General features: G+C 40.5%; 1 protein-coding gene across 1 annotated transcript in view; it reads right to left on the bottom strand.

Moving 5' to 3' along the window:
- PELI2 (pellino E3 ubiquitin protein ligase family member 2) overlaps positions 1-27,731 on the bottom strand; it is a 202,332-nt gene that overhangs the window by 122,835 nt on the left and 51,766 nt on the right. Inside the window, exon 2 of the mRNA XM_060619905.3 lies at positions 24,108-24,237. Coding sequence (XP_060475888.1) covers positions 24,108-24,237 — 130 coding nt within the window. The remainder of the gene's footprint in view (positions 1-24,107; positions 24,238-27,731) is intronic.

The raw sequence follows: 27,731 nt of genomic DNA, 5'->3' as shown, positions 1-27,731 counted from the left end.
CTTTTCATTTTGTTGGTGGTTCCCTCTGTTATACAGAGGCTTTTTCGTCTGATGTAAGCCCACTTATTTTGCTTTTGTTGCCTTGGCTTTTGGTGTCAAATAGACCCACGTCAAGAAACTTACCCCTTGTTCCCTTCTACGAGTTTTACGTTTTCAGGTCTTCCCTTCTTCAATCCACTTTGATTTCTGTGTATGGCTTAAGATGCCAGTCCAGTTCCATTCTTTTGCACGTGGCTGTCCAACTTTTCTAACACCATTTACTGAAGAGACCATCTTTTCCTATGGACTACTCTTGGCTCCTTTGTCATAACTTGGCAATATATTTTTGGGTTTATTCCTGGGCTCTCTATTCTGTTCCACTGGTCTAAGTATCTGTTTTTATGCCAATACCATTCCATTTTGATTATTATAGCTTTAGAATACAGTTTGAAACCAGGAAGCATGATGCCTCCAGCTTTGTTCTTCCTCCTCAAGACTGCCTTGGTTATTGGGGGTTTTGTGGCTCCCTATGAATTTTAGGATTGTTTCTTCTAGTTCTGTGAAAATGCCATTGGAATTTTGATAGGTAGTGCATTGAATCTGTAGATGGCTTTGGGTCTGATTCATATTTAAATAACCAAAAGATCTCTACGGAACAACTCTAAAATCTGAAAAATGGTTTAACATAAACGAAAACTAGCTAAGGTGGCAAAGTTTCCTCTGATGGGTGGTCTCTATTATTTAACATAGAAAGTGGTGGCATTTCGAGGAAAGATATCTCCACCACATGTTCCTTTAGTGCCAATTTTCGTAAGTGAAAATGTCTCCACTGCTTCCAAGCCTTTAGCTCAATTGCTGAAAGGTCTTTCACACAGTAATTCTGTTTTATGGCCATTAAAATGCCCACCGAGGGGCGCCTGGGTGGCGCAGTCGGTTAAGCGTCCGACTTCAGCCAGGTCACGATCTCGCGGTCCGTGAGTTCGAGCCCCGCGTCAGGCTCTGGGCTGATGGCTTGGAGCCTGTTTCCGATTCTGTGTCTCCTTCTCTCTCTGCCCTTCCCCCGTTCATGCTCTGTCTCTCTCTGTCCCAAAAATAAAATAAAAAACGTTGAAAAAATAAATAAATAAATAAAATGCCCACCTAGCTTCAGAGCTGCCATAGTGAACAGATGCTGCTGGAAACTGCTTCAGCCTGAAGCCAGCTGTGAGCGATGTGAGAATGGATGGTTCAAAAAAAGCATCCTCCAAAAACGCAGAAATGGTGCCTCAGGAGAACACTCCATGTGGAAAGGTCAAGCACAGCTCTTTCCTGGTAGAAGCAGTGCTGGTCTCTCCACACCCCACTAGAAGACAAGGTGATGGCAAAATGGTAAGAAGCAAACACAAAGACAGTGTGTAAAGACTGAACCACAAGAGACTTTCAGCAGGGGGTTCTACCTTATTTTAGCAGGGGGTCCCCTTTTCCTAGGATGGTTACAAGGTTATTTTTACAAGGAATACCAGAAAGGAACACTCATTTTATAAACTATTTCTGGCTTGCACGCATCCTTTAGTCTGCGTGGGTGCCGAAAATTTTTTTATTGAAAACTGTAGAATCTTGTATCAAGGAAAAGCATTAAATTAATGGATCATCCAGTTTAAAGCTTTAGACTTAATCCTCATCAGTGGGAGGAGAACGCCCCTGGATTCATCGGGGCTGTCTCTGTGCACAGAGTACAGGGATATCTGATACAGCTGGCCCCTGAATTCTAATACCAGGACCAACCCTCAGGCCTTACTTTCACATACATAAAGAGCAAGATCTTAAAAGTACTAATCCCTTACAATTCCCAATTGACTCACTTTGCAAGGAGGAGAAAAGAGGTGCTGGTAGACCAAAGGAAGCTGGAAAGGTATAGGGGCCAGTCTGTGAAAGACTTCACAAGCCATTCTCTGAATATGGGGCCTTATCGTATGCATGATGGAAGTGAAGCACTGGGCAGACCCAGCAGTATGAAGAAGAGCACACCTCTCATTATCTTGAAAGTATTTTAGCGCTTCAGGGGCATCTAAGAGATATGAAGAGTCTATGGCCTGGAGTAAAAGAACAACTGTTAAGGCCTCATCCATCCATCCAAGAATTACTGCAAATGTCAGCACCAGGCACTGGCAACAGAGACGGGGAGGGGTGGGGGGTGGGGGAAGAGAGCATGGGGTCAATGAATCTGCATTGTGTAGGCTCTGGAGGCTCACTAGCCAGGGGGAGATGCCCAGGTATCACGGGAAAGAAAAGGTAAGCAGGATACCAAGGGTCTCACTTAAGACTACAAAGTAGGTGGTGACGGGACTAGAACCAAAGACAGGAAGTTTAGGAGCAAGTGGGACACAGGGAAGCAGGTTGAGAAGCAGACACTTAGGACAGGAACAGAGGTAATGTTCTAGTAGGGAGAGGCAGTGAGCCTGTGGAAAACACCACCCACCACAGGGGTATACTCACGGTCAATACCCCACATTGCATGCCATAAAAGTACCTTATACTCAGCTGTGGCTTTTATAAGTGTTTTTTTTTTTTTTTTTTAAACCACATAAGAGTCCACAAAGTTCAGGAACAACAATTACTTTAATAAAAAAAAGAATAAGGTGATAAAAGACTTAATTTCTCAGACCAAATGAAGATCCAACAATAAAAATATAGCAGTTAAGAACCTGAGGCTCAAGCTACCCAAGCAATCCTAGAAAGGTCCTATAATGCTAGGTAGGCTTCACTTTTCCTACTAGGAACAATGACCAGGTAGCTCTAGAGTCTTCCTAATATTATAGAAAAATGGTATCATAACTAGGGATAAATTATATACTCCTTTGACAAAAAAGGAAGCTGACTTTTCTTATAAAATTACATATTAAAGTACTTTTTAATGTTTATTTTGAGAGTGAGCGAGCATGTGTGCAGATAGGGGGAGGCACAGAGAGAGGAAGAGAGAGAATCGCAAGCGGCCTCTGTGCTGTCAGCACAGAGCCCAGTGTGGGGCTCGATCCCACGAACCGTGAGATCATGACCTGAGCTGAAATCAAGAGCTGGACACTCAACTGACTGAGCCACCCAGGCGCCCCTGAAGTATTTTTCTAAACTTAACAACTTAAAGTTTTAAATTTTAAAGATTTTGAAAATTCCCACTCTTTATCAAGTGTGTTTTAAGACTCAGATCAATAAGATACTAAAAGAATATTTATCATTAACATTTTTGGGACTAACGGATTTTTTAAAACCTATAAGCAGTACAATTCAATCGCATGTATCATCAGAGGAGCTATTTTGTGCATTTAAGTTGTTTCAAGTCCCTCTGGTAAGTATGACTACCTGCCTATTTGTTTGCAACTCCATCTTTTTTCATTCTCAGACTGTAGAGAAAATTTTTTTCCTGCACAAAAATCTCTGCTGATCCTTTTCCCCCAACCAAGCCCCCGCCCAACCTCCCCCACACACTGCCTTTTTTGTTTGTTTTTTTTATTTCTATGAATTAGCAGCCACTGCCACAATCAAGGCTTTGGCAAAAATGAATTTGTCCTTGTCAGATTAGATAAAGGGTGAAATTCAAGATAGAGGGAGCTTCAACTGACTGGGGTAACAGAAAAATCCTCCTTCCTTCCAGCCCATACTGCTGCCTGGAAGCCTTCTCACCACATTCCATCCCAGTCTGGGGACAGAAGGTCTTAATGTGCCTCCAACCTGAGGAAGAGAGAGGCTTGGGACTGAGACGGGAACTGAGAGCAGCCCTTCTTAATACAGGCCAAAGACCATCCGTGTGCAAAGCACTGCCCTCACTCTCCACAAAACCCGAGTTCAAGCAATGGTCTCTGCTAAGCAGCACACAATCACCGAAGGAAAGGAAGCCGGTCAGGAGAGTGATATCAATTCACTGCCACACTGCCTGCCAGCCAAAGCACACAGCAATACAGCTTTTAAAAAGGAGATTAATTTGCTGAAACCCTGTCTCGATTATCACTTGCCCCTTAGGTCTCCATTCTGTGACACAGAAAAAGTAAGCGGGAGGAGGAAGGAAAGGAAATATGATACCCAGTATTCTTATAAGTGGTAACAATACTCATGGTTAACCTTTACTGAGCATTTCCAGCGGGCCAAGCACCATTCTAAAAGCTAAAAACCTTACGTGTATTAACACATTCCAACCCAGGATTTGAATGTTCTTTTCCGTCACTTGAGAGATGAGAAAACGGAGAGGCGGTGTCATTGTTACTTGGCCAAAAGCTGGGATATCAACCCCGCGACTCTAATGCCAGAGCTTGCACTCCGAAGCAGGTGACATACTGGCTAGACTTAGAAATCTAGATCAATGGTCCTCACCAGGGTCATTCCTCCCTCCAAAAGAACATTCATCAGTGTCTGAAGACAGTTCTGGTTGTCACAACTGGGAGTAGGGGGGGCCTTTTGGTACCACATGGCTAGAGGCCAAGGATGCTGCTCAACACAACATACAACATTGCCTCACAACAAAGAATAATCTGTCCAAACTGCCAATAGTGCTGAGGTCAAGAAACCCCAACCTAAATAGTGTTCATAAACTTCTTAATCTTTTTCCCTTTTACCACTGTTTCATTTGACTCAGTGTAAAGAATGATAAAGGATAAGAAATACAGAAATTGCTTGTGTTTCTACACACTAATAATGAAATAGCTAACAGAAAAATTAACTCCGTTTATAATTGTGACAAAAGAACACCTAGGAGTAAATTCAACCAAAGAGGTAAAAGACCTGTACTCTGAAAACTATAAAACACTGATGAAAGATGGGCACCTGGGTGGCTCAGTCAGTTAAGCATCTGATTCTTGGTTTTGGCTCAGGCCAAACCTGAGGTCATGATCTCATGGTTTCATGGGTTCAAGCCCTGCGTTGGGTTCTACACCAGCAGCATGGAGCCTGCTTGGGATCCTCTCTCTGCCCCTGTCTCTGCCCTTCCTCCAATTGCGCTGTCTCATCTCTCTCAAAATAAACAAATAAACTTCAAAAATCAAAATAAAACACTCATGAAAGAAACTGAAGATATTCTGTGCTCACAGATTTTGAGAATATTGTTAAAATGTCCGCACTCCCCAAAACAACCTACAGATTCAATGCAATCCCTGTCAAAGTACCCACATTTTTCACAGAACTAGAATACTAAAGTTTTTATGGAGGCACAGAAGACCCCAAATAATCAAAGCAATCTGAAGAACAAAGCTGGAGATACCATCTCAGGTTTTCAGATATACTACAAAGTTGTAGTAACCAAAACAGTATGGTGACTGGCACAAACAATAGACCCTCAGGTCAACAGAACAGAACAGACAGATCAGAAATAAACCGAGGCTTATATGGTCAATTGATCTATGACAAAGGAGGCAAGAATACAGTGAGGAAAAGACCATCTCTTTAACAAATGGTGGTGGGAAAATCAGAAAGCAACATGCAAAAAAAAATTGAACCACTTTCTCATACAATATACAATAAACTCAGAATGAATTAAAGGCCTAAATTTAAGACATGAAACCATAAAACTCCTAGAAGAAAACATAGGCAGTAATCTTTAACACTAGCCTTAGCAACATTTGTCTAAATAGGCCTCCTTAAAGCAAAGGAAACAGCATTAAAAATAAACCATTGGGACCACACACATACACACACAGCTTTGTACAGCAAAGGAAACCATCAACAAAACAAAAAGGCAACCTACTGAATGGGAGAAGACATTTGCAAATGATATATCCAATAAGGGGTTCATACCCAAAATATATAAAGAATTTGTACAACTCCACACCAAAAACACAATCTGATTAAAAAATGGGCAGAGGACCTGAACAGACATTTTTTCCAAAGAAGACATACAGATGGCAAACAGGCACATGAAAAGATGTTCAACATCACTAAGGAGATGCAAAGCAAAACCCAATGAGCTATCACCTCATACCTGTCAGAATGGCTAAAATCAAAAACACAAGAACCAAGTGTTGGCAATGTTGTGGAGAAAAATGGAACCTTCGTGCACTGTTGGTGGGAGTGCAAATCATTGCAGCCACTGCTGAAAACAGTGTGGAGGTTTCTCAAAAAAATTAACATAATTACCATATGATCTAGTAATTCTACTACTGGGCATTTACCTGAAGAAAACAAGAACACTAATTCAAAGAGATATATGTGTCCCTATGTTTATTGCAGCATTATTTACAATGGCCAAGATACAGAAGCAACCCAAGTGTCTGTTGATAGATGAATGGATAAAGAACATGTTGTGTGTATACACACACACACACACACACACACACACACACACACACACACACAGGACTAATACTCGGTCATAATAAGGAACGAGATCTTGCCATTTGTGACAGTATGAATGGACCTAGAGGGTATTATGCCAAGTGAAATAAGAAAGACAAATCACATGATTTCACTTATATGGGAAATCTAAAAAAACAAACAAAAAGCAGAAACAGACCCATAAATACGGAGCACTGATGGCTGCCAGAGAGGAGGGGTTGGGGAATGGGCAAAAATGAGTGAAGCGGAGTGGCAGGGGATAAATCATGGGAATAAAAGGTAGAGTGCAGGAAACACAGTCAATGATATTGTAATAGTGATATAATGGGGCAGATGGCAGCTATACTTGCTGTGAGCATAGCATAATGCGTAAACTTGTTCAATTACTATGTTGCACGCCTGAAACTAATGACATTGTGTAAGCATACTTCAATAAAAAAAAAAAAAATGTCTCCAACAACACCAACTTACAGCTACTGAATTGATTTAGAATCAAAAAATTAAATTCATCTTGCTGTTCTGATGTATACACAAAGTAAAACTCCCTTTCACAGTTATAGAATTTTTTAAAAGAACAAAAAACACACAAAACTAGAAATACATCACCATAATAAAGGACTGAGTGGAAGAAAATTTAATAAATTGGTATTAAAATTATCTTTGTTCAATGTTTCAAAACAAAAACACTTTCTCATTAAAAATAAAGAGGCTATATTCTTTTAAAAGAAAGAGGAAAGAGCAACCAGAATTAAAACTTCTTAAAAAAACAAACAAACAAACCCACCAAACCCTGATCTTGTATCACAGCTGAAGTCAAACTATTCTCAGAATTAGTGTGGGTTGCCAAATTTTCAAAGTTATAGTGGCTTCAAGAGGAATTCATGTTGTCTAATCTCCCAGGCGTGGAAGGGGGCAGAGGCAGAAAGAAGGTCCTCCTGGGTGTTCACAAAAGTGAAAGCTGAGAAAAATTTGGTATGCAGGCCCCTAGCTGAAATGCAGGTATATGGTTTATTAGGAGAGGAAAACAACACATCGTATGTAACATTCGAAGGTTAGTATAAAATTAGTTCTCCCCCCAGACATTCAATTCTGTGAGATCATTACTGTTGTAGCAGGCTAATCAATTTTCAAAGTGAGAATACATTTTTTGTGTAACAGGTAGCTACATTTTCAACTGCTGCAAGCTACAAATGTGGATGTTGGTAGCTATTGTGCTTATTTTGACTTCATATCTGAAACTGAAATCGTGGGTTGCCTGCGTGGCTCAGTAGGTTGAGCGTTGGACTTCGGCTCAGGTCATGATCTCACAGCTCGGGAGTTCGAGCCCCACGTCAGGCTCAGTGCTGACAGCTTGGAGCCTGGAGCCCGCTACCAATTCTTTGTCTCCATCTCTCTCTGTACCTTCCCCACTCACGCTCTGTCTCCCTCTCTCAAAAATAAACATTAAAAAAAGTGAAACAGTTAACTTAAAAAAAAGTTTGATAATTTACAAAAACTCAGATTTTTGTGTGATTAATACTGTAATGCATATTGAATAAGAGAATGAATATTTATACAACAGAATACTATACACCAAGAAACAAACCTACCCAATGTGGGATATTTCACTAACACAATGCTAATGAAAGAAATAAAAAATATGCACACTACAGATCCAATTTATATAAAGTACAACAACAGAAATCAGTCTATGGTGTTAGGTTGTAATGGCAGGTAGCTGGTGTGGGCTAGGAGAGCGAGCAAGGGGAGGGGCATCTCTTCTGGGCACTGATGGTGCCATTTCTTGATCTGGGCACGGTTTAAATGGGTGTGTTCACTCTATGAAAATCCATCCAACTCTACACTTACGATGGGTGTACCCTAAAGAAAGTCTTCTTAAAAACAAAAAGCTAGGTAAGATCTGTTTACCACAACTTCCATTCTTCTGCATTTTACGGGAACCAATTTAACATCGGTTCCACCTTGCTCATTAAACATACATATCGATGGTATTTAGAAATTTAAAAATAGTATTCTTGGATTTAGCATACTAGATTGCAGAGTAAGATAATTTTTTAAGTGGGGGGGGGAAAAAAACCCCTGATATTCATGTTCATGTCAACCAGGTAATATGGAAAGATCTAAAAGGGGTTTCCAAATCTCAACTATCCACGGGAAACAAAGGTTTAACTCTATTTTGAAAAAATACAGAACTACTCCTTTGTTTGAAAAGGAATGAAATCAATGTTGGCAGTCTGAAGATTGCATGAGGAACCAAAACAGATTCAGACCAGATACATTTTTCACAAAAGAATGGCTTATCAAAGTGTTCTAATTGTTAAGTACATTTTCCAGTAAGGAAATACACTGATTTTCAAAGTTAGTGGGGTTGATAATTCAAAAACTATTATTCATTAAGCCTTTGTTGCTGTGATCTAGAGAAAGCGACAAAGTTTACAGAGAAAACCTATATTCAAATCATGAAGCTGAAGTTTTAATTTTTAATCTGTCAGTACATTTTAAATAAAAGTTTTTTTTTTATATAATCAAACTGCCAATAACTTAGATGCTAGGTTTCATCATATCCTAAGCCCATTTATATCTTCTTATAACAGATAATTAATACTTTCTAGAGAAACCAATCACTAATATGAGCTCACATTAATCAATCGCTACCATGTACTAGCTGTATGTGATACGTTCCAAGTATTTCCCTTCATGAACCACTGCCTGGAGGCAGAATGCACTACCATTTGCAAATATGTGATGCCTCTCCCTGCCGAAGGATTATGCGTCCCAACCTTTGGACTCAGTCTGCTATGAGACATGCTTTAGCCAGAGAAATCCAAGTAGGTCACTTCCAGCTGGAAGTTTTAAGAGCTATATTCTCTTACCTCCCTCTACAATCTTTGAAACAGAAGTCAAGATGCACCCTCTGTCTGGATCCCTGATTTCCCATGGTGAACACTGCCTCTGTGCTAATCCACAATGGACAGGATGAATTAATAATAAGTATGCTGTGCTTCCATAAACCTACAGAGATTCGGGAGTTGGCTTTACAGGATAGCCTGGCCTATATTGACTGACACAAATCTGTTCTTCTAAAAAACTGGAGAGTGAACCACAGAAAACGGTTTTGCCCAAGTGAGTCTATAGGTAGTAAATGGGGCCAACTAGGAATTCAGGAAGCCTAAACCTCAAAGCCCACACTTTTCATTCTATTCGTGTTTTCATATTTTATAAAACTTAACAATTTCTTCCTAAAAGTCTCAAATATGGGATTCCTGAGATTGAAAGGAAGAAGATGAGAAATTAACATGAGCTTCTGTACAGAGGAAATTATCACATTATTTGTAATGAAGAAGATACAGAAACAGAATTTTCAATTTACCAAATGTGCCTGAAATATAAACTAACCCATGCATGTGCCTGTGGGTTTGCAGAATACCAACACATTAGTTATTGACCCATTACAACAACCAGCTGTCCCACCTACCCCTGCCCAAGGCAGGCCACAGCACCTAGCTACTCATTCAACAACCTGTGCTGGGCGCTGGGAATACAGACAAGAAAGACCACCCCTGTCTTCAAGGGACTTGTTTCCCAGCATGACAAGACACAGACAACTCTAATACAGCTCAGAGCACTGAGATACACACACACACACACACACACACACACGTTCACGCTTTTGAACTTCAAGAGTTCACAAAAGGGCTTTTCACTGAGACTAGGAGTGTCAGAGTTCCTAGTGGAAAGGACACGTGGGCCATGTTCTAGAGGATGGTGGGAGTCTATGTTAGTATTGAAGGCCGGAGCACATTCTAGGAAATGAGAACGTCAAAGGTGTGGGGGGCAAGGAAAACATGGCCACCTGGGGAATTTAACTTGAATGCCAGGCTAGAACACAGAGAAGACAGAGCTGGTCCTGAGGGCTCACCTGGAGGCAGAATAAGGAGAAAGAGCAAAGCAAGAACACACTTATCCATCAGAGAGCACCTGTGCCCAGGCTCCAACAAGCTCCCATTAACTCAACTTCAGTAAGACAAAACCAAAGCTTCCTGAAGCTTATTCACGCCTGTGACATGCGTGTGATCAATAAAGAACTTGTAAGGAGGTTTCTCTGTGAATTAGTCAGCAACACAGCACTTCAAAGAGGCTGACATACTTTTCACAAAAAGAAGAAAAAAGAGAAGGTCAACAGCACACTTTAACGTGAAAGGCAAAGACGTAACAGAAGAGGCCACCAGCAAATTGAAGTCACTCAGTGATACCTCTGTGACCCTCCCTCCAAAGGTTAGGACTTCTTTCCAGCTACACAGAATTTACTTTGATGTACCTTATGCTACTTGCCATTCTAAGTACCACTTCAAACCAACCAGCTACTAAATGCAAGCCTTCATCATTGTGCCTTTTGTAGAGAGGGCTCTCTCTGCAGAGAACTGGATTCCAGACTGGACAGATTATCCTAACAGTGCCAGTAATCCTTGAGTTGACAAAGCAACTTCCACTTTTATTAATAAATATAGCATTCATTGCAGCATTCCTAGTTCAGAAATAAACGAGATTTTCCAAGCCACACTCCCAGGAGGTGAGAGACTCAGGGGCTTGGTTCCTGTCCTTCAGATCACTCTCCACCTGCTACCTGCAGCAACACACTCCTTATCCCGGATCCTGGGCACCACAGCTGGCTTCGTGACCTGAGGCCACTTTTACTGGGCTTCTCTGCACTTCAAGTCCCTCCTGTGTAAAATGGAGTCAGAGGGCATAAGGGTCTTTCCAACATTCACTTTCCATGTTTTTAAAAAGAAAAGTTACAGCAAAAGATTCTCTCCCTCCATGGAAAGACAGGATGGGTATAAGTGCCTGAATCAGTCATAATTCCAGTAAGTCTGAGTAAAGGCATAATTGGAAGGACGAATGCAAGTATTCTCCCACACTGACATGTTAAAAGCAACTATTTAATAAACATGTGCTTTAAGGACAACACAAATTAAATCTGATTTTTCTAACTAATACATGAATCAAGTCAATAGTAAAATTATTATGGATCAGTAAAGCAGATAATTACACTGATAATTAAGTTATTGGGTGAAGTCAAGCTTTCCAACAAACCGCTCCAACACTCTGGATCCAAGAGAACTGAAGAAAGAAAAGAAAACAAAACCTCTTTTCCGCCCCAGTTCCCTGATGGCTCCCCAGCCTTTCTTTCCCCCCAGTACAAAGTCAAGGGCTGCTCAGTAAAACAAGGTACTCTGTATTTAATTTCCCACAATGGGGGCGCCTGGATGGCTCAGCTGGTTAAGTGTCCCACTTTGGCTCAGGTCATGATCTCACGGTTTGGTTCCTGAGTTCGAGCCCCGCATCCGGCTCTGTGCTTAGAGCCTGGAGCCTGCTTCGGATTCTGTCTCCACCTGTCTGCCCGTCCCCTGCTCGTGCTCTTTCTCAAAACTAGATAAAACTTAAAAAAATTTAATTTCCCACAAGGGTATTGTAAGTTTTCTCACACTGCTGTAACGAATTACCACAAGCTACAAACACAGATTTGTTTTCTCAGACATGCTGGTCTAGAGGCTTGCCTCGTTTCTCTGCCCAAGCCTGGAGAGGCCAAAATTCAAGGGGCCACTAGGGCTATGTTCCTCGGTGAGGTTCTAGGGAAGATGGTTTCCAGGGACATTTCAGGCTGTTAGCAGAATGGAGTTCCATGTGACTATAGGGCAGAGGTCCCCATTTCCCAACTGCTCCTACCAGAGCTATTCTCAGCTTCTAGAGGGGGGCCCACATTCCTTGGCTCACAGGCCCTGCCCCCGTCTTCAAAGAAAGGAATGTGGAGTCCTGCCTGTGCTTCAAACTCCCCAGCCCCTTCTTCCTGCACACTGCTGGCAGTCTTTGACCTTCGTCTTCCACCTTGAAGGACTATTGTGATTATCTTGGACTGTGGGGCAGGCCCAACGTAACCCCCTATTTTAAGTTCCCAGACTTCAATTCCATCTGCAAGGTCCCCTTTGCCATGTGAGAGAACACATTCTCAGCTCCCAGACATCAAGGCATGGACATCTTTGATGGGGAGGGAGCATTCTCTACCAACCAAATCATAAATACATAGAAGACAGAAATGTATCTTTTGCAAGAAAACAGTAATTCTCCCCACACCACACAGCGGAGATTTAGCCTAAATAGCCATGAACAGAAAAGACTGCAGCAATGACCTTGTGATGATTCTGAACAGACACAAAAAAGCCCATTTGTTGTTAGTGCTTGAAGTGATGAAAACGTATGTTAGGATTTGAGAAAACAAAAATGTTAGTGTCAAACTACAATAGCAGAAACCAAGAAAAATGTGATATTCTGAATCAACTTCAACTTTCTGGGATTATTCACTATGAATCACACCTCAAAGTTTAATTTTAAAAATACCATAAAATATCTTAAAACCCACCTTAAAGCCTCTCACACAAATCGGAATGGAGAAATGGTGATAATTATTCCCTTTCAGATCTTCAACCAGCACAGGTCAAACTGTCTAGTTTAAACACAGCAGTAGAGATGTCAACATGTAGGGGATTTGAAAGAAAATGTACTTAAATAAGAAAGTCTACTGTTTACTTTGTGTGCAGAAATCAAAGCTAAACCCAAAAAGGGCAAAGAACAGCTCCCAAATTGCAATGGCAAAACCATCAAAAAGCTTAGAAAACCATAGAAGTATTGGTTACTCAAAATTTATAGAAATATAGCAGTTAAGGGGCTCCTGGGTGGCTCAGTCAGTTGAGGGTCCGACTTCAGCTCAGGTCATGGTCTTGCAGTTTGTGAGTTCAAGCCCCTGCATCAGGCTCTGGGCTGACAGCTCCGAGCCTGGAGCCTGCTTCAGATTCCGTCTCTCTCTCTCTCTCTCTCTCTCTCTCTCTCGCTGCCCCTCCCTTGCTCACACTCTGTCTCCCTCTCAAAAATAAACGTTAAAAAATTTTATTTAAAAGAAATATAGCAGTTAATAATCAATTCTTGCTGTTAAAACTCAAACTATATAACACATAAAATGAGATAATCACCTAGATATATGTATAACAATTATTCATGTCAGGAGTGATAATATTTAACAATAGGATTTATAGTAAGTATGTAAGTCAAAAATTTTAAAACATTCCATGGTCTGAATAATATGAACTATATATGGTATAAAACTGTTCCCAAGTGATGCAAGCTGGAGTGCCAATCATTCAATAAACCATGCTAATAATGTATTTCCAAGTCATCTGTTAATTGTTAGAAATTACTGGTGTGATCCTTTATTTGATATAACTGTCACAACTAAGCCATGTCTGAGCTAGGATTCAATAGAACTAAACTCTTCCAATAACGTCCCCCATTTAATTGAAAGCCAACAAGTAAATAGAGTCTTGATATAGAGATATCTTCTATTGAACTAGTATCAATTAAGCTCAATTATTTTCCTAGCCCCAATACTGTAATTTTTAAGTGTTATTTTTTTAACGTTTATTCATTTTTGAAGGACAGAGAGAGACAGAGCACAAGCAGGGGTGGGGCAGAGAGAGAGGAGGACACAGAATCTGAGGCAGGCTCCAGGTTCTGAGCTGTCAGCACAGAGCCTGATGTGGGGCTTGAACCCACGAACCGTGAGATCATGACCTGAGCCGAAGTCTGATGCTTAACTGACCGAGCCACCCAGGTGCCCCAACCAGTACTGTAATTTTTATGTTCACTATTTCTATTATTACCAACACCATGAAAACCACTTATTGGGCTGTCCTACTCAATTACTTAGCTTCATTTTACAAAATTTTGTTCACCTTCAATCTATGTGCTTTGAAAACATCAGTTGGTCAAACTCCAAAGATAACTGTTAATTATATTCTTCATATGTATCAAGTAAGTGTATTTTCATGTAACCTGGATAATTTAATAGTTCTTCTCTTAGAATTTTTTGATTTTAAGTTTGTTTCTCTAATATTCTCTGCTTCTCTATCACAGGCTTCTGTATTTGGTTTTATATATTCTATCACCTACTTGTCAAGTAAAAATATCCATTTTAATAACTGAAACTTTTTCTCTTCTAAAACCAAAGAAATAAGAATGGTTAGAATGCCATGTAATAAAGCCAAATCTCTAAAGTATTTAATCATCTAAATGCTATCCCACAGTTCCTATTAAAGCAAATATTCAGGTCTTTGATTTCCAAAGTGACTTTTGTGTCAATAATGCCACAAGCTGCCCATCTCACTGAAACCATGTTTCTTGAATGACGGTAAAGTTTAATATATTTCAGACTTGGCTCCTTCCCAGCTCCATGAAATCAAAAGTCATCACCTATCTTCAAAGTCTTGAACATCATATTTTAAGCAAATTTTTAAGTCATTTCTATGTGAAATAGTTTGAGCCTTGTCAATAATGACTGGAATTTTACTGCCCTGATTTAGGAGTTTTACAAGAAGCTGTTCTCATCTAATTCATGTTTTCTAAGAATCAAGACCATAACTTTAAACTGCCATGGTACATTCAGGTAAGAGCTATTTTTTGAAGTCTCAATAAACACTAAATCAGAATATTATTTTAAACTATGAAGTATGTTGTTGGTATCTCAAATACTTTTTCCTTTCCTTTAACAATACTCTGATTTCTTTGAAGTTATTTCCATTTCTTTGAAACTTATGCTTATATTTTTCCAGTTCTGAGATACATTTGACATATAACATTAAGTTTAAGGCATACAATACGTGAATTTGATACCCTTATATATTGCAAAATGATGCAACCATATCCTTAGCTGATGCCTCCATCATGTCACATACTTACCATTTCTTTTTTGTGGTAAGAACAGTTAAGATCTACTCTTAGCAGCTTTCAAGTTTATAAAACAGTTTTATTAACTATAATCATCATGCTATACTTAAGATCCTCAAACCTTATTCAAATTATAACTGGAGGTGTGTAAGTGTTCATAGACTTTGACAAGCATCTCCCCATACCCTCAATCCCTTGGCCTCTGATCCCATCATTCCAGTCTGTTTCTATGAGTTCAGGTGTTTAGATTTGAGATATATATATATATATATATATATATATGATCGGTAGTATTGAGCTTTCTCTCTGACTTATTTACTTAGCATGATGTCCTCAAGGTCATTCTATGTTGTCGTAAATACAGGATGTCCTTTCTCATGGCTGAATGATATTAAATTGTATATACATATACAGTTGGCCCTTCAACACAGGTTTGAACTGTGAGGTTCCACTTACAGAGATTCTTTTTCATATGGTAAAGTCCTGTACATGTAGTTTCTCTTCCTTAGGATTTTCTTAACGTTTTCTTTTCTCCAGTTTACTTCTAAGAATACAGTATATAATACATATAACGTACAACCTAGCTGTTAATTGACTGTTTATGTTATCGGTACGACTTCCAGTCAACAGTAGGCTATCAGTATTTAGGAGGAGTGAAAAGTTATATGAAGGTTTTCAACTGTGTTGGTGGTGGTGGGGGTGGTTAGTACTCCTAACAGCCATGTTGTTCAAGGGTCAACTGTGTACCTTATCTTTACAAACCACTCGAACTGCTGACAGGCACTTAGGCTGATCCCATATTTGGGCTATTGTGAATAGTGCCGCAATGAACACGAGGGTGCAGGTATCTCTTGGAAACGCTGTTTTCGTTTCCTTTGGATACACACCCAGAAGTGGAATTGCTGGATCATATGGTAATTCTATTTTTAACATGAGAAACTTCCATATTGTTTTCCACAGTGGCTACACCAATCTACATTCCCACCAATGGGGGAATTTACATTCCCAGTGTGTGAGGGTTCCCTTTTCTTCACATCTTCACCAACACTTACCTCTCATCTTTAGGATATCCATTTTAACAGGCATAAGGTGATGTTTCATTGTGGTTTTGATTTGCATTTCCTTGAGCATTGGTGTCCTTGAGCACCATTTCATGTGGCTGTTGGCCATTTGGAGGTCTCCTCTGAAAAAAGGTCTATTCAAATGCTGTGCCTATTTTTTTTTAATCAGTCTGTTTTGTTATCAAGTTGTAGGAGTTCCTTTGGATGTTAGACTTTGGATATTAACTCCTTATCAGATACAGGATTTGTAAATATTTTCTCCTACTCTTGAGATTGCTTCTCCATTTTGTTGACCATTTCCTTTGCTGTGCAGAGGCTTTTAGCATAGTGTAGTGCCACTCATTTATTTTTGCTTTTGTTGCCTTTGCTTTTAGTGTCAAGAAATTATCGCCAAGACCTAAGTCAAGGAGCTTATTCCCTATATTTTACTCTAGGATTTTATGGTTTTAAGTCTTATACTCAAGCCTTTAATCCACTTTGAGTTGATTTTTGTGTATGATATATGATAGGGGACCAGTTTCATTCTTTCGCATGTGGCTGTCCAGTTTTTCCAAAACATTTTATAGAAAAGACCAGCTTTCCCCCTTTAATTACTCTTGGCTCCTTTGTCACAAATAGACCATATATGTGTAGGTTTATTTCTGGACTCTATTCTGTTCCATTGACCTACATGTATGTTTTTATGGCAATACCATCCTGTTTGGATCACTATAAGGTTTGTGATATGGTTTGAAATCAGGAAGCATATCTCCAGCTTTGTTCTTCCTCCTCAAGATTGCCTTGGCTATTCAGGGTCTTGTGTGGTTCCATACAAATTGTTTATTCTACTTCTCTGAAAATTACTGTTGGAATTCTGATAGTACTGCTTTGGCTAGTATGGTCATCAATGTTAGCTTATGCTCATGGGTTAGAATTATTCTTTCCATTTGTGTCTTCAATTTCTTTCACCAACATTTTATAGTTTTCAGTGAACACATCTTTCACCTCCTTGGTTAAACCTATTCCTATTTTTTCTTCCTGATGCAACTGTAAATGAAATTGTTTTGATACCTGCATTTGTTACTGATTTTTGTATATTGATTCTATATATCGCAACTTTGCTGATTCATCTTCGTTCTAACAGTTTTTGGTGTAGTCTTCAGGGTTTTCTATGTATATATAATGTCATCTGCAAATAGATCATTTTACTTCTTCCTTCCCAGTTTGGGAGACTATTTCTTTTCCTTGCCTAATTGCTCTGCCTAGGACTTCTAGTACGATATTCAATAAAAGGATCCTGAGTGGGCATCCTTGTCTTACTCCTGACCTTAGAGGAAAAGCTTTCAGTTTTTCAGTTGACTATGAGATTAGCTGTAGGCTTGCCACAAGTGACCTTTATTATGTTGAGGTACATTTCTCTGTAGCCAATTTGTTGCACATTTTTAGTCATAAATGGATGTTGATTTTTTGTTTTTTTTCCCCTTAATCTTTGAGATCATCCTGCAACTTTAATTTCCTATTGTTAACGTAGTTTATTTGCTGATTTGCAAAAGTTGAATCATTCATTCTTGCGTCCCAGGAATAAATCCCACTTGATCATGGTGCATGATCTTTTTACTGTACTGAATTCATTGACATTTTGAGAATTTTTACATCTGTGATCATCAGGGATATTGCCGTGTAATTTTCTTCTCTTATAGTGTCTTTGGTTTTGGTATCAGGGTAATGCTGGCCTTGTAAAAGGGAGTTTGAAAGTATTCCCTCAATTTCTTGGAAGAATTTGAGAAGAATGGTTATAAAGTCCCCTTTAAATGTTTGGTAGAATTCAGCAGTGAAGTCATCTGGTCTTTACTTTCAATTAGCAATCAAACCCCTCCACAATCTCCTTAATAGTAACTGGCCTGTCCAGATGTTCTATTTCTTCAGGATTCTGTCTCAGGCTGTATTTCTAGGAATGTATCCATTTCTCCTATGTTGATCAATTTGTTGGCAAATATTTGTTCATGCTAATCTCTTATTATCCTTTTTATTTCTGGGGTAGCAATTGTAATGTCTTCCTAATTTTGAGTCATCATTTCTTGGGGAGTCTAAAGATCTATCTTTATCTTTTCAAAACACTAGCTATTAGTTTGGTTGATCGTTTGTCTTTTTTCTATTTGTTTTGGCTCTGATCTTGGCTATTTCTTCCCTTCTACTGACTTTGGGCTTAGCTTGTTGTTCCATTTCTAGTTCACTGAGGTATAGGGTCAGGTTGCTTGTATTTATATTTTGTTAAAATAATTAAGCTGTATTCCCTTCTGTAAGTACACACTATTTTAGGTTTATATTCCTGTATAGTACACAAAGATATTCTAGGCTGCAGTGGATTACTAGTTTTTTTTTTTCAGATTCAGAATGTTCACGTTGATGTGATCTAGAAGGATAAAACTTACCCACACCTTGTTGCTCCTGTACAATAAAATGAAATTCTTGAACTTATAAACATCAAAACACCAGACGCCACGAAACTCAAGAATAGTCCGTTAACAATGAAAGAACACAAAGTTAAAAAAAACAACCCACTAGTTAAAAGCTGCATTAAATAGTCTGAGGATAATGATACACAGATGACTCCTATGGCACAGATGTCTGCGGCTTCCTAATAATTGCACAGCAGAGAGATGCCACCCACAGCACCAAGACCCAGGCTGTACAGACAGGATTTCAAGAGCAGACCCCACTACAGCCTACAAAATTAGCTTGAACGAATGAGTTACACTGCAATTTATATTACCACTTCTCATATTACTACTGTATTATTCATGGATACAGAAGAGTGTTAGTATCAACCAGGAGGGCCACTGCAGTGTGAACAACCCAAGAACAGTCCTGGCTGCAACAATCACATGAAATAGTTCTTCTTGCTTTAACACTGTCACTTGGAGACCTTTGATATTTTTCCATTCTGAAACATGCCAACTGGAACAAAATGATACTCTGTTACTTTTAAGAAGTAAAAATGCCCAAAACAGGAGATTTCAACAAAGCATAGCCTAGAAGGGAAAACCACGATGATGAGTTTTCCTCTATAATGTTGCTAAATTTAAACCATGTTGCTACCAAAATAGTCACCACCACCACGACCCTATTTACCGATTAATTAAGAGCAAAACAGTTGTCCCACAACCTTAAAAGGAAATGAACAAAAATGGACTTAAATTCTTAGTCCTATTATATCATGTCCTCTACTTAAAAAAAAAAAAAAAAAAAAAAAAAAAAAAAAAAGAGGAAACAGTGAAGGGTGTTAAGTTTATTTATTGAGAGAGAGGGAGAGAGAGAGAGAGAGAGAGGCAGCAGAGAGGGAGGGAGACAGAGAATCCCAAGCAGGCTCCACATGGTCAGTGCAGAGCCTGACACGGTGCTAGAACTCACGAACCTGAGATCTGAGATCATGAGAACCTGAGCCAAAATGAAGAGTTGGATACTTCACCAACTGAGTCACCCAGGCACCCCTCAATGTTTCCTTTAACAAAAAACCCCAAATCTCTGTTCCAGATCTCTCTGCTCTCCTGGCTAACTCCTCCTAACCCCTCACCTCCAAGCTCAGGTGCCATCCCCTCAGAGGCCCTTCCCTGTCTACCCAATCCAAGCTCTTGCTCCCCCCCTCCCCCCGCCCACTGTCCTCACAGCTCCATCGTCTTTTCCTGCACTGCACTTCCCACAACATGCAGTTAGCATGTATTCACATGAGAACTTAGTGTCGGCCTCCTCACTAGACAATGTACTTCATGCAGACAAGGTTTGCACACTGCAGTATATCCAATACCTAGCATGATGCCTGGCCATAGAAAAGTGCTAGATAAATATTTTTTGAATAAATGAACAGTAAATAAATTGCTAAATGCCAAAAGCAAAACAAGACTTTCGGTTTTCTTTGAACACATTATATATTAGGTGAAGTATCTTGGAGTATTACTATTTCAAGAGCAAATACGCACACAAATAGAGATTACACAGAGATTACACAACAGTAGCACATATTTACCATCCTGATCTGACTTTGCTTGGACTGTGGCATGCGTGGAAGACGGAGACCCCATTCTCCAGCAGCCACTACCATCAACAAAAGGGTACATCCTGATACTCCACTGGGCTGTGGGGCAGAAGGAAGAAACAACATGGAATGTGAGCACTTGGCCTCTTGACTAACAATGGTAACACACCTACCCTTTAAGATCTCCTGTTTACAGCTCCAATCAAAGATGACCCTTTCACTGCCAGTATTGCACAATCAAATTTCAGGGCAGATAAACCACTACTGATTCAGGTCAAACAGCTTTTGTCAAGTTTACCACAGACCCTGGCATTCTGACAGGAAACGGGGTGAGCAAGAGGGAAGAAAACGCAATACAGGAGGGCCTGGGAAGGGCCCAGAGGCAAGGACTCACCAGGAGGGCTAACCGGCAGGTACCTGAGAAAAGAAATCTAGGGTAAAGTTGACACATAACTGGAAAAGCCAAGTAGACCAACAACCTTGACAAGAGTAAGGACAGGCTAAAGGGCTAGAGGTCTTGAGATCAGGTAAGAAAGCCTATTTATTCACAGGTAGAATGAACTGGAGGGTATGGTCACCTTCAAGTGACAATGGACTACAAAGTGCACCATATCAGTGGGAAAAGTGCAAGTGATGGTCAAATTGGAAGAGGTAAAATATTATGACCCATGGAGGCCAATGCATGGTTTAGCAAAGGTCAGGGAGAAACAGAAGGGACTAGGTACTAAGTCAGTGGAATATGCAGAAGAGTGGACTGCAGGTCAGGGAGGTCAGGGGAAGCAGGGTAATCAGCAGCTTACATCAAAGTAGACTTAAGGAACAGACTAGGGGCGCCTGGGTGGGTCAGTCGGTTGAGCGTCCAACTTCGGCTCAGGTCATGATCTCGCAGTCTGAGTTCAAGCCCCGCATCGGGCTCTGTGCTGACAGCTCGGAGCCTGGAGCCTGCTTTGGATTCTGTGTCTCCTTCCCTCTCTGCCCATCCCCCACTTGTGCTCTGTCTCTCACTCTGTCAAAAATAAGTAAACATTAAAAAACAAAAAACAAAAAAAAAAAAACACACTGAAATGGAAACAGAAGGAAATCATTTTGAGTCCAATAAACTTGGAGATGGAAGAAAGGAAAAAGGCCATACCTGTGAAAAAACAGCATTCAGTTAAGGTGAGGCAGGAGGAGAAACATTTGAAGCAAAGGTTAAATATGTAAGAAACTTTGTCTAGGGGTCAACAGAGCAGGTGGGAGGAGAGGCAGGCACAGCTGACCAGAAATGAGAGTTTGAGAGGGAACAGGAGTGAGGAATTTGTGAGCAAGGTGCTAGGCTCAGGTAGGGCGGAATACGTTGCATGAGGCCCTCATTGTACAGATACCAGGATGAGTAACATGCATATAAGCAAAAGGCAGTAAGGGCTAGGTGATCAGCTCAGTGTGTCTGATCTACTCATCTCCCTTAGTCATAGCTGACTGACCCTGGCCAGGCCTCTCAGATTCCCTTTCCTGACAATTAAAAACCTCTAAAAGAGACAGAAGGTAGCTGGAGACAAGTCGCTTTACAACCCCCGTTAAACAAGACCCGCATTAACTCTTGTTCATACTCAGCAGAGCTGTCCCTATCCTAATCTTTAATAATTTCTCCAGTTTTGCTGTTTTTTTTTTTTTAAGCCAGAATCATTTGTTGCTTATAACAGAAGTATCTTATCTGATTCAGCATGGCTCCTGCCTATAGCCAACTCATTCATTTTATATATGAGGAAACAGAGGCTCTGAGAATGTATGATTTTCCCAGGTTACAAGACAAAGTTCCAATTTCCTCTTACTACTAGTAATGTAGACCATAAACACAGATTGAGACAGACAACTACCAAAAGATTCAGAATTTAAATAACTTCGGGTAAAATTCAATTATAAAAAGTAAAACCTTTATGAAAAGTTAAACTGGAGCACATGGAGGTAGGAAGTGAATAAAGGAAAAGCCAGTGATCTTCCGATAGTAGCTACTGGAAGATCTATTACATATTCCAGCCATATTTCATATTCTATCATAACATGAAGCCTGAGGTGGCGCCTGGGTGGCTCAGTCGGTTAAGCATCCGACTTTGGCTCAGGTCATGATCTCATGGTTCATGGGTTTGAGCCCCGCATTGGGCTCTGTGCTGACAGCTCAGAGCCTGGAGCCTGTTTCAGATTCTGTGTCTCCCTCTCTCTCTGCCCCTCCCCCACTCACACTCTGTCTCCGTCTCTAAAATAAACAATAAAAAATTTTTAAAAATGAAGCCTGAGTAATCAAAGATTTCTATACATTTTCTTAAATATGTAAAGCCATGGTATCAATATAAAATCTAAGATTAAGGAAAGTAAAGTTACTGAGCTAGAGGAAGATCAACACACAGACAAATGGAAGGACCAGGTCTATAATATCAGAACTTTTTTTGCTTAAAAACTTTTGTCTTTAACAGTCTCTTATGGTTTGCCTCCCTCCCTGTTTTTATATTATTTTCCTCTGAAACACAAAGAACAAACTGAGGGTTGCTGGAGGGGAGGTAAGCAGGCGGATGGGCCTAAATGGGCAGTAAGGAGGGCACTTGTGATGAGCACTGGGTACTGTATGTAAGGGATGAATCACTGAATCTACTCCTGAAACCAATACTATACTGTATGTTAACTAATTTGAATGTAAACAAATGAGTTAGAAAAAAAAACTTTGGTCTTGGTATCCTCCAAATATTTTTGCACTATCAAATACTTCTCATACTCATTAGCCTTCCAAGATTCTGTTATTTCACTTCCTCCTTTTCTCAGCATCTTTGTAAATCTGACTTCTTTTGTTTTCCTTATCAAGTGTCCTTCCCTTCATAAAACTTACTTTATTTCCCCTTCTCTAGCCAAGTTTGGCTGCTAAATAGTTATCTTTCCTGTTTTCCTAGTTGTTTCATATTTTCAGATCTAGCCATTCCCTCATTAATACAAGGCAATCTTAACTGGTACATTCTAGCAAACTTTTTTCATGGCACTGCTTCAGAAACTCCTTCAGCAACAGGAGGTCTTTTAATAAAAAACATTAACAAAGGTCACCTGTTTCTAAGACTGAGTATCAAAACCACACGTACTTCCACGAAGCTTTTCGATTCTCTCTGACCCACGGGTTTTCAGTAAAAATGGCAATCAAGTCGTATTTATTCCAGATGGTCCAAACCCATTATGATAAATATGTATTAGCCAATGCACCATATAGAAATTTCAGGTAAATCCAATTTTTCTAGAAAAAGAAACTATATTACACATTAAATAATTGAATTAAAAGAAAAAACTGTCCTATCTAAACAAGTAGAATATATTACCCAGAATGGAAACTCAGGTTTCTCCCCATTTATAGATCAGAAAATCATAGAAAAATTAACATTTTATAGACTTCAAAGCTATGAGAAGAGATATAGTAAACGTCCTATGGCACTTAGCTCTGTTTACTTCCAATCTTTCTAATAATGACCCAAATTCCAGGTACATGTAGATTGTATAAAAACAGCTAGTGCTCAATAAATAGAAGGAAAATGACAAATCTTAGTGAGGTTCACGAAGACTTAACACAAAAACTAAGTTAAGGAACATCATTTATCTTTCAATACAACTCTTCTAAAGTGATAAATGTTGGTTCCACTATATCCCAAGCAGTGATCCATCAGGGGGTAGCGGGATGGGAGGGTCTGCCCACCTCACCACTCAGGGGACATGTGGCAATGTCTGGAGACCTGTTTGGTTGTCTTAACAGGGGATGGGAGTGGGGATGTGCTACTGGCATCCAGTGGGTCAAAGCCAGGGATGTGGCTAAACATACAATATATAGGACAGCCCTTAACCACAAAGAATTATCTGGCCTAAATGACTGAGAAACTGTCCCACAGAGAAAAGAGACTGAAAGAAAAGAGCAGTGACGACAAGAAGTACCAAAAGTCACCATCTGCCAAGGCCTTCCCAATTCTGTAGGAACCACCTACCTTGGACGCTTGTGGCGTGGATATCACATGGACCGTGCTGGGTTTGACTCCATTAGCCTTTGGCCGCTTATAGAGAGCAAATCTGCTTTTCCTCCGGCCGCGGTCTCCATTAGGTAAAGCACCATTGTACCTATAAACAAAGATGAAAGAGTTCATTTACTTGTAGATTTTTAAAGTTTTAAGAATAAAGGATGGAAAAAGGGGAGAGACAGGGATGGTCATAAAAAGCTGCCCACTAAACACCCCATAGAAGGAACGGGCTGTAAAACAGACTTCAGCTGTAATGAAATTCAAATCACTTCCAGAAACTTAATTTAAGGGTGATGTACAAAGTAATTATAGGTTTCCTATTCTATAAAGTCAGACTCTTCAAATCTTTTTGGAAAGAGACAGTATAAATAAGCAAATGAGAATTCTGCAGAGGCTGTATTAGAGCTGGCTCAATTTAGCAAGTGTTGTTCTAATGGACCCCAGAGAAACACTCAAGAAATATTTTTAAATGAACTAGTTAGAAAATAGCATACTAATTAAACCTCATCTCTCACTCCCAAATCATGTTAATGTCTTTAGGATCGTTATTTGTAAGAAGACCAAATTTAGTTACTTGCAGTCTTAAGAGTTCTGAATTCTCTACATTCATTCCCATTGCTATTCGAACCGTATACGGTCAGGTAGGCAAAAATACTTGTGAAATCCGATTTTACGTTCGTCACAAGAGGGTTGCCCATAAAGAGGCCCGGAAATAAAAAAAGAGGAGTTTTAGTCCAAACTGTCAAATAACTTAAAAAGTCATCTGGAAAACAATGTCCTTAATGTAGCTCTCCCACATTAATACCTGAAGTTAATACCAGTGTTTAACATTTATTTATTTTTGAGACAGAGAGAGACAGAGCATGAACGGGGGAGGGTCAGAGAGAGAGGGAGACACAGAATCTGAAACAGGCTCCAGGCTCTGAGCTGTCAGCACAGAGCCCGACGCGGGGCTTGAACTCACGGACTGTGAGATCGTGACCTGAGCCGAAGTCGGATGCTTAACCAACCAAGCCACCCAGGCGCCCCAATACCAGTGTTTAAAAGAAAGGCAGGGGGCACCTGGGAGGCTCAGTCAGTTAAGCGTCCACCTCTTGGTTTCAGCTCACGTCATGATCTCATGGTTCATGGGACAGAGCCCCAAATAGGGCTCCGTGCTGACAGCACAGAGCCTGCTTGGGATTCTCTCTCTCCCTCTCCCTGACTCACGTTCTGTCTCTCTCAAAATAAACAAACTTAAAAAAAAAAAAAAGAAAAGAAATGCAGGACTGCAGTTAGTGATTCTTTCAATTGTACTTCTAACTCGATTAAAAGGTCTCTGTAAGTTCTGACCAAGGTCTCATGTTGCCACACTGGCATGACTATTCTCCATCTCCTTCTTTGGAGACGTTCCTTTAAAGAAGAGAATAGAAAGAAGGGAAGGGAATCTTTTGAGTTTTACATATATAGGACAGCTCCTTCAGAACACCAAAGTCAGGGAGAGCACATCTAGTGGCTCATTCCTCTCCTCCAAGTCTTACCTCTGTCTCTGTTGAGCCCCACCCAGAAGTACCTGGTGGCCAGTATGGCGAAGGGGACATCAGGCTCACTACAGTAAGAGTTGGAACAAAGGGGTTTTTTGTTACAATCTGGTAGCTACAGTTTGAGGATGGATTTAAATTATCACTCGAAGTTATTCCTGCTGTGTTTTTAATCTGTTCCCATTTCCATCACAAAGAAACACGCGCTACATAACAGTGTCTCCAGAATACAGAGATGATTTATTTCCAGTCTCCTTTTTCTGAGGCAAGATCAAAACATACATTGTTTTCTTACACATGTTTGTGATTGCTACTTTAATGAATGTACCCATAAGAAAACCACCATTATAAACCCGCTTTGCTTTAACATATTTCCCAATCACTTAAATCAAGATGAATATTTTGTACTAAGAGAAACATGTGGAAATCAATTAAAGCTACTAGGGCTCTCAACAATTTAGAGGAACATTTTCACCACTGAAGCCTCAAGGCAAATGGTACAGGATCTGGCAGGATTTCCCGGGCCCTGTCGAGTCTCCCCAGCTCTCTACTGCATCTTTTTTTTTTTTTTTTTTTTTTCAACGTTTATTTATTTTTGGGACAGAGAGAGACAGAGCATGAACGGGGGAGGGACAGAGAGAGAGGGAGACACAGAATCAGAAACAGGCTCCAGGCTCTGAGCCATCAGCCCAGAGCCTGACGCGGGGTTCGAACTCACGGACCGTGAGATCGTGACCTGGCTGAAGTCGGACGCATAACCGACTGCGCCACCCAGGCGCCCCTCTACTGCATCTTTTAAGTGCACACTAAACCTAGCAAGAGCGTGTCAGATGCTTCTCGGGGATCCACTCACCACCACACTCCCTCCTCAGGCATCCATCCCTTAACTCCCTAAGGTGAGCCCGAGCACCACGCGTGAGTGAAATGGCCAGGCCGGCACCCTCCCCACCACACTGTCGCTGAATGGCTGGAGGTGGACAGCTGGCCCACATTGGCCAATGACCTTCTCATCCCAGAAAACACAACACTGACCCTGAGACACACCCAGCCAGTCTCTGCGGATGTCCAGGGCTGCAAAATCAAAGTGCACAAACTGTGGGGATGTCACAATGTGTCACATGATGAAGTAGCAGAGAAGTGAGGAATGAAGCAGATGAACGGAGACAGGCAACAACAAGAGATAGAGGATCCTTAGGGCTTCTAGTGACCCAGATGCATGCTGACCCTTGTTCGTGAAATTCTTTCTAGTTTCGGCTAACTCAGGTTGGTTTCTGCTACCTACAACCCCAAAGTCCTATCTACCATAAAGGGGAGGATAAACCCGCAAAAACCAGACGTGTCATCTTACCATACGCAGAAATGTTTACGTTGCCCAAGCACGATACCTGCAGGTTAAGCAAACAGTAAGCCAGCCTACACGCAGGTTACCTACTTACTCAATCCATCTAGACCATGCTCAGTAACAAATCCTACTGGAAATCGGAGGCATTTCCTATTGGAAATAGGGTCCCAACGAGACAAGTTTCTAATTAGGTTAAGCTACATGGCGTTATGAATACTGAATGAATGACCAAGTACTAGAGCTACAGTGATGAGTATCAGTTTCCTTGTCTTCAGATCACTCCACTTAAAAGCAAAGAAAGGCATAAAAACTAGTGTGATAAGGTATGTAAACAACAAGATGCACTAGGGCACAAAGCACGTGGGAAGAAGCATGAGGGAAAGTTGCATGGAGGATACAATGCTTGAATGGCCTTTTTTGTTTGTTAAAATTTATTTTATTTGAGAGAGAAAGAGAATAGGAGTGGGAAGAAGGGTAGGGAAGAGAGAGAGGGAGAGAGAGAACCCCAAGCAGGCTCTGTACTGTCAGCACAGCACCCAATGCGGGGCTCGAACCCACGAGCTGTGAGAGCATGACCTGAGCTGAAACCAAGAGTCAGACACTTAACTGACTGAGCCACGCAGGAACCCCAATGCTTGAACGGCCTTGAAATGTGAACAACACTACAGGGGGAAGGTGGGGCAATACTATATACAAGGACAAGGAGTATAGGCAGTTCATTACTGTGAAAGC

The sequence above is a fragment of the Panthera onca genome, chromosome B3 (assembly GCF_046562875.1).
Source record: "Panthera onca isolate mPanOnc1 chromosome B3, mPanOnc1 haplotype 2, whole genome shotgun sequence".
In the NCBI taxonomy this organism is placed as follows: Eukaryota; Metazoa; Chordata; class Mammalia; order Carnivora; family Felidae; genus Panthera; species Panthera onca.
Note: the sequence above shows the minus strand (reverse complement) of the source record. Positions and strands in the feature narration are given on the sequence as shown.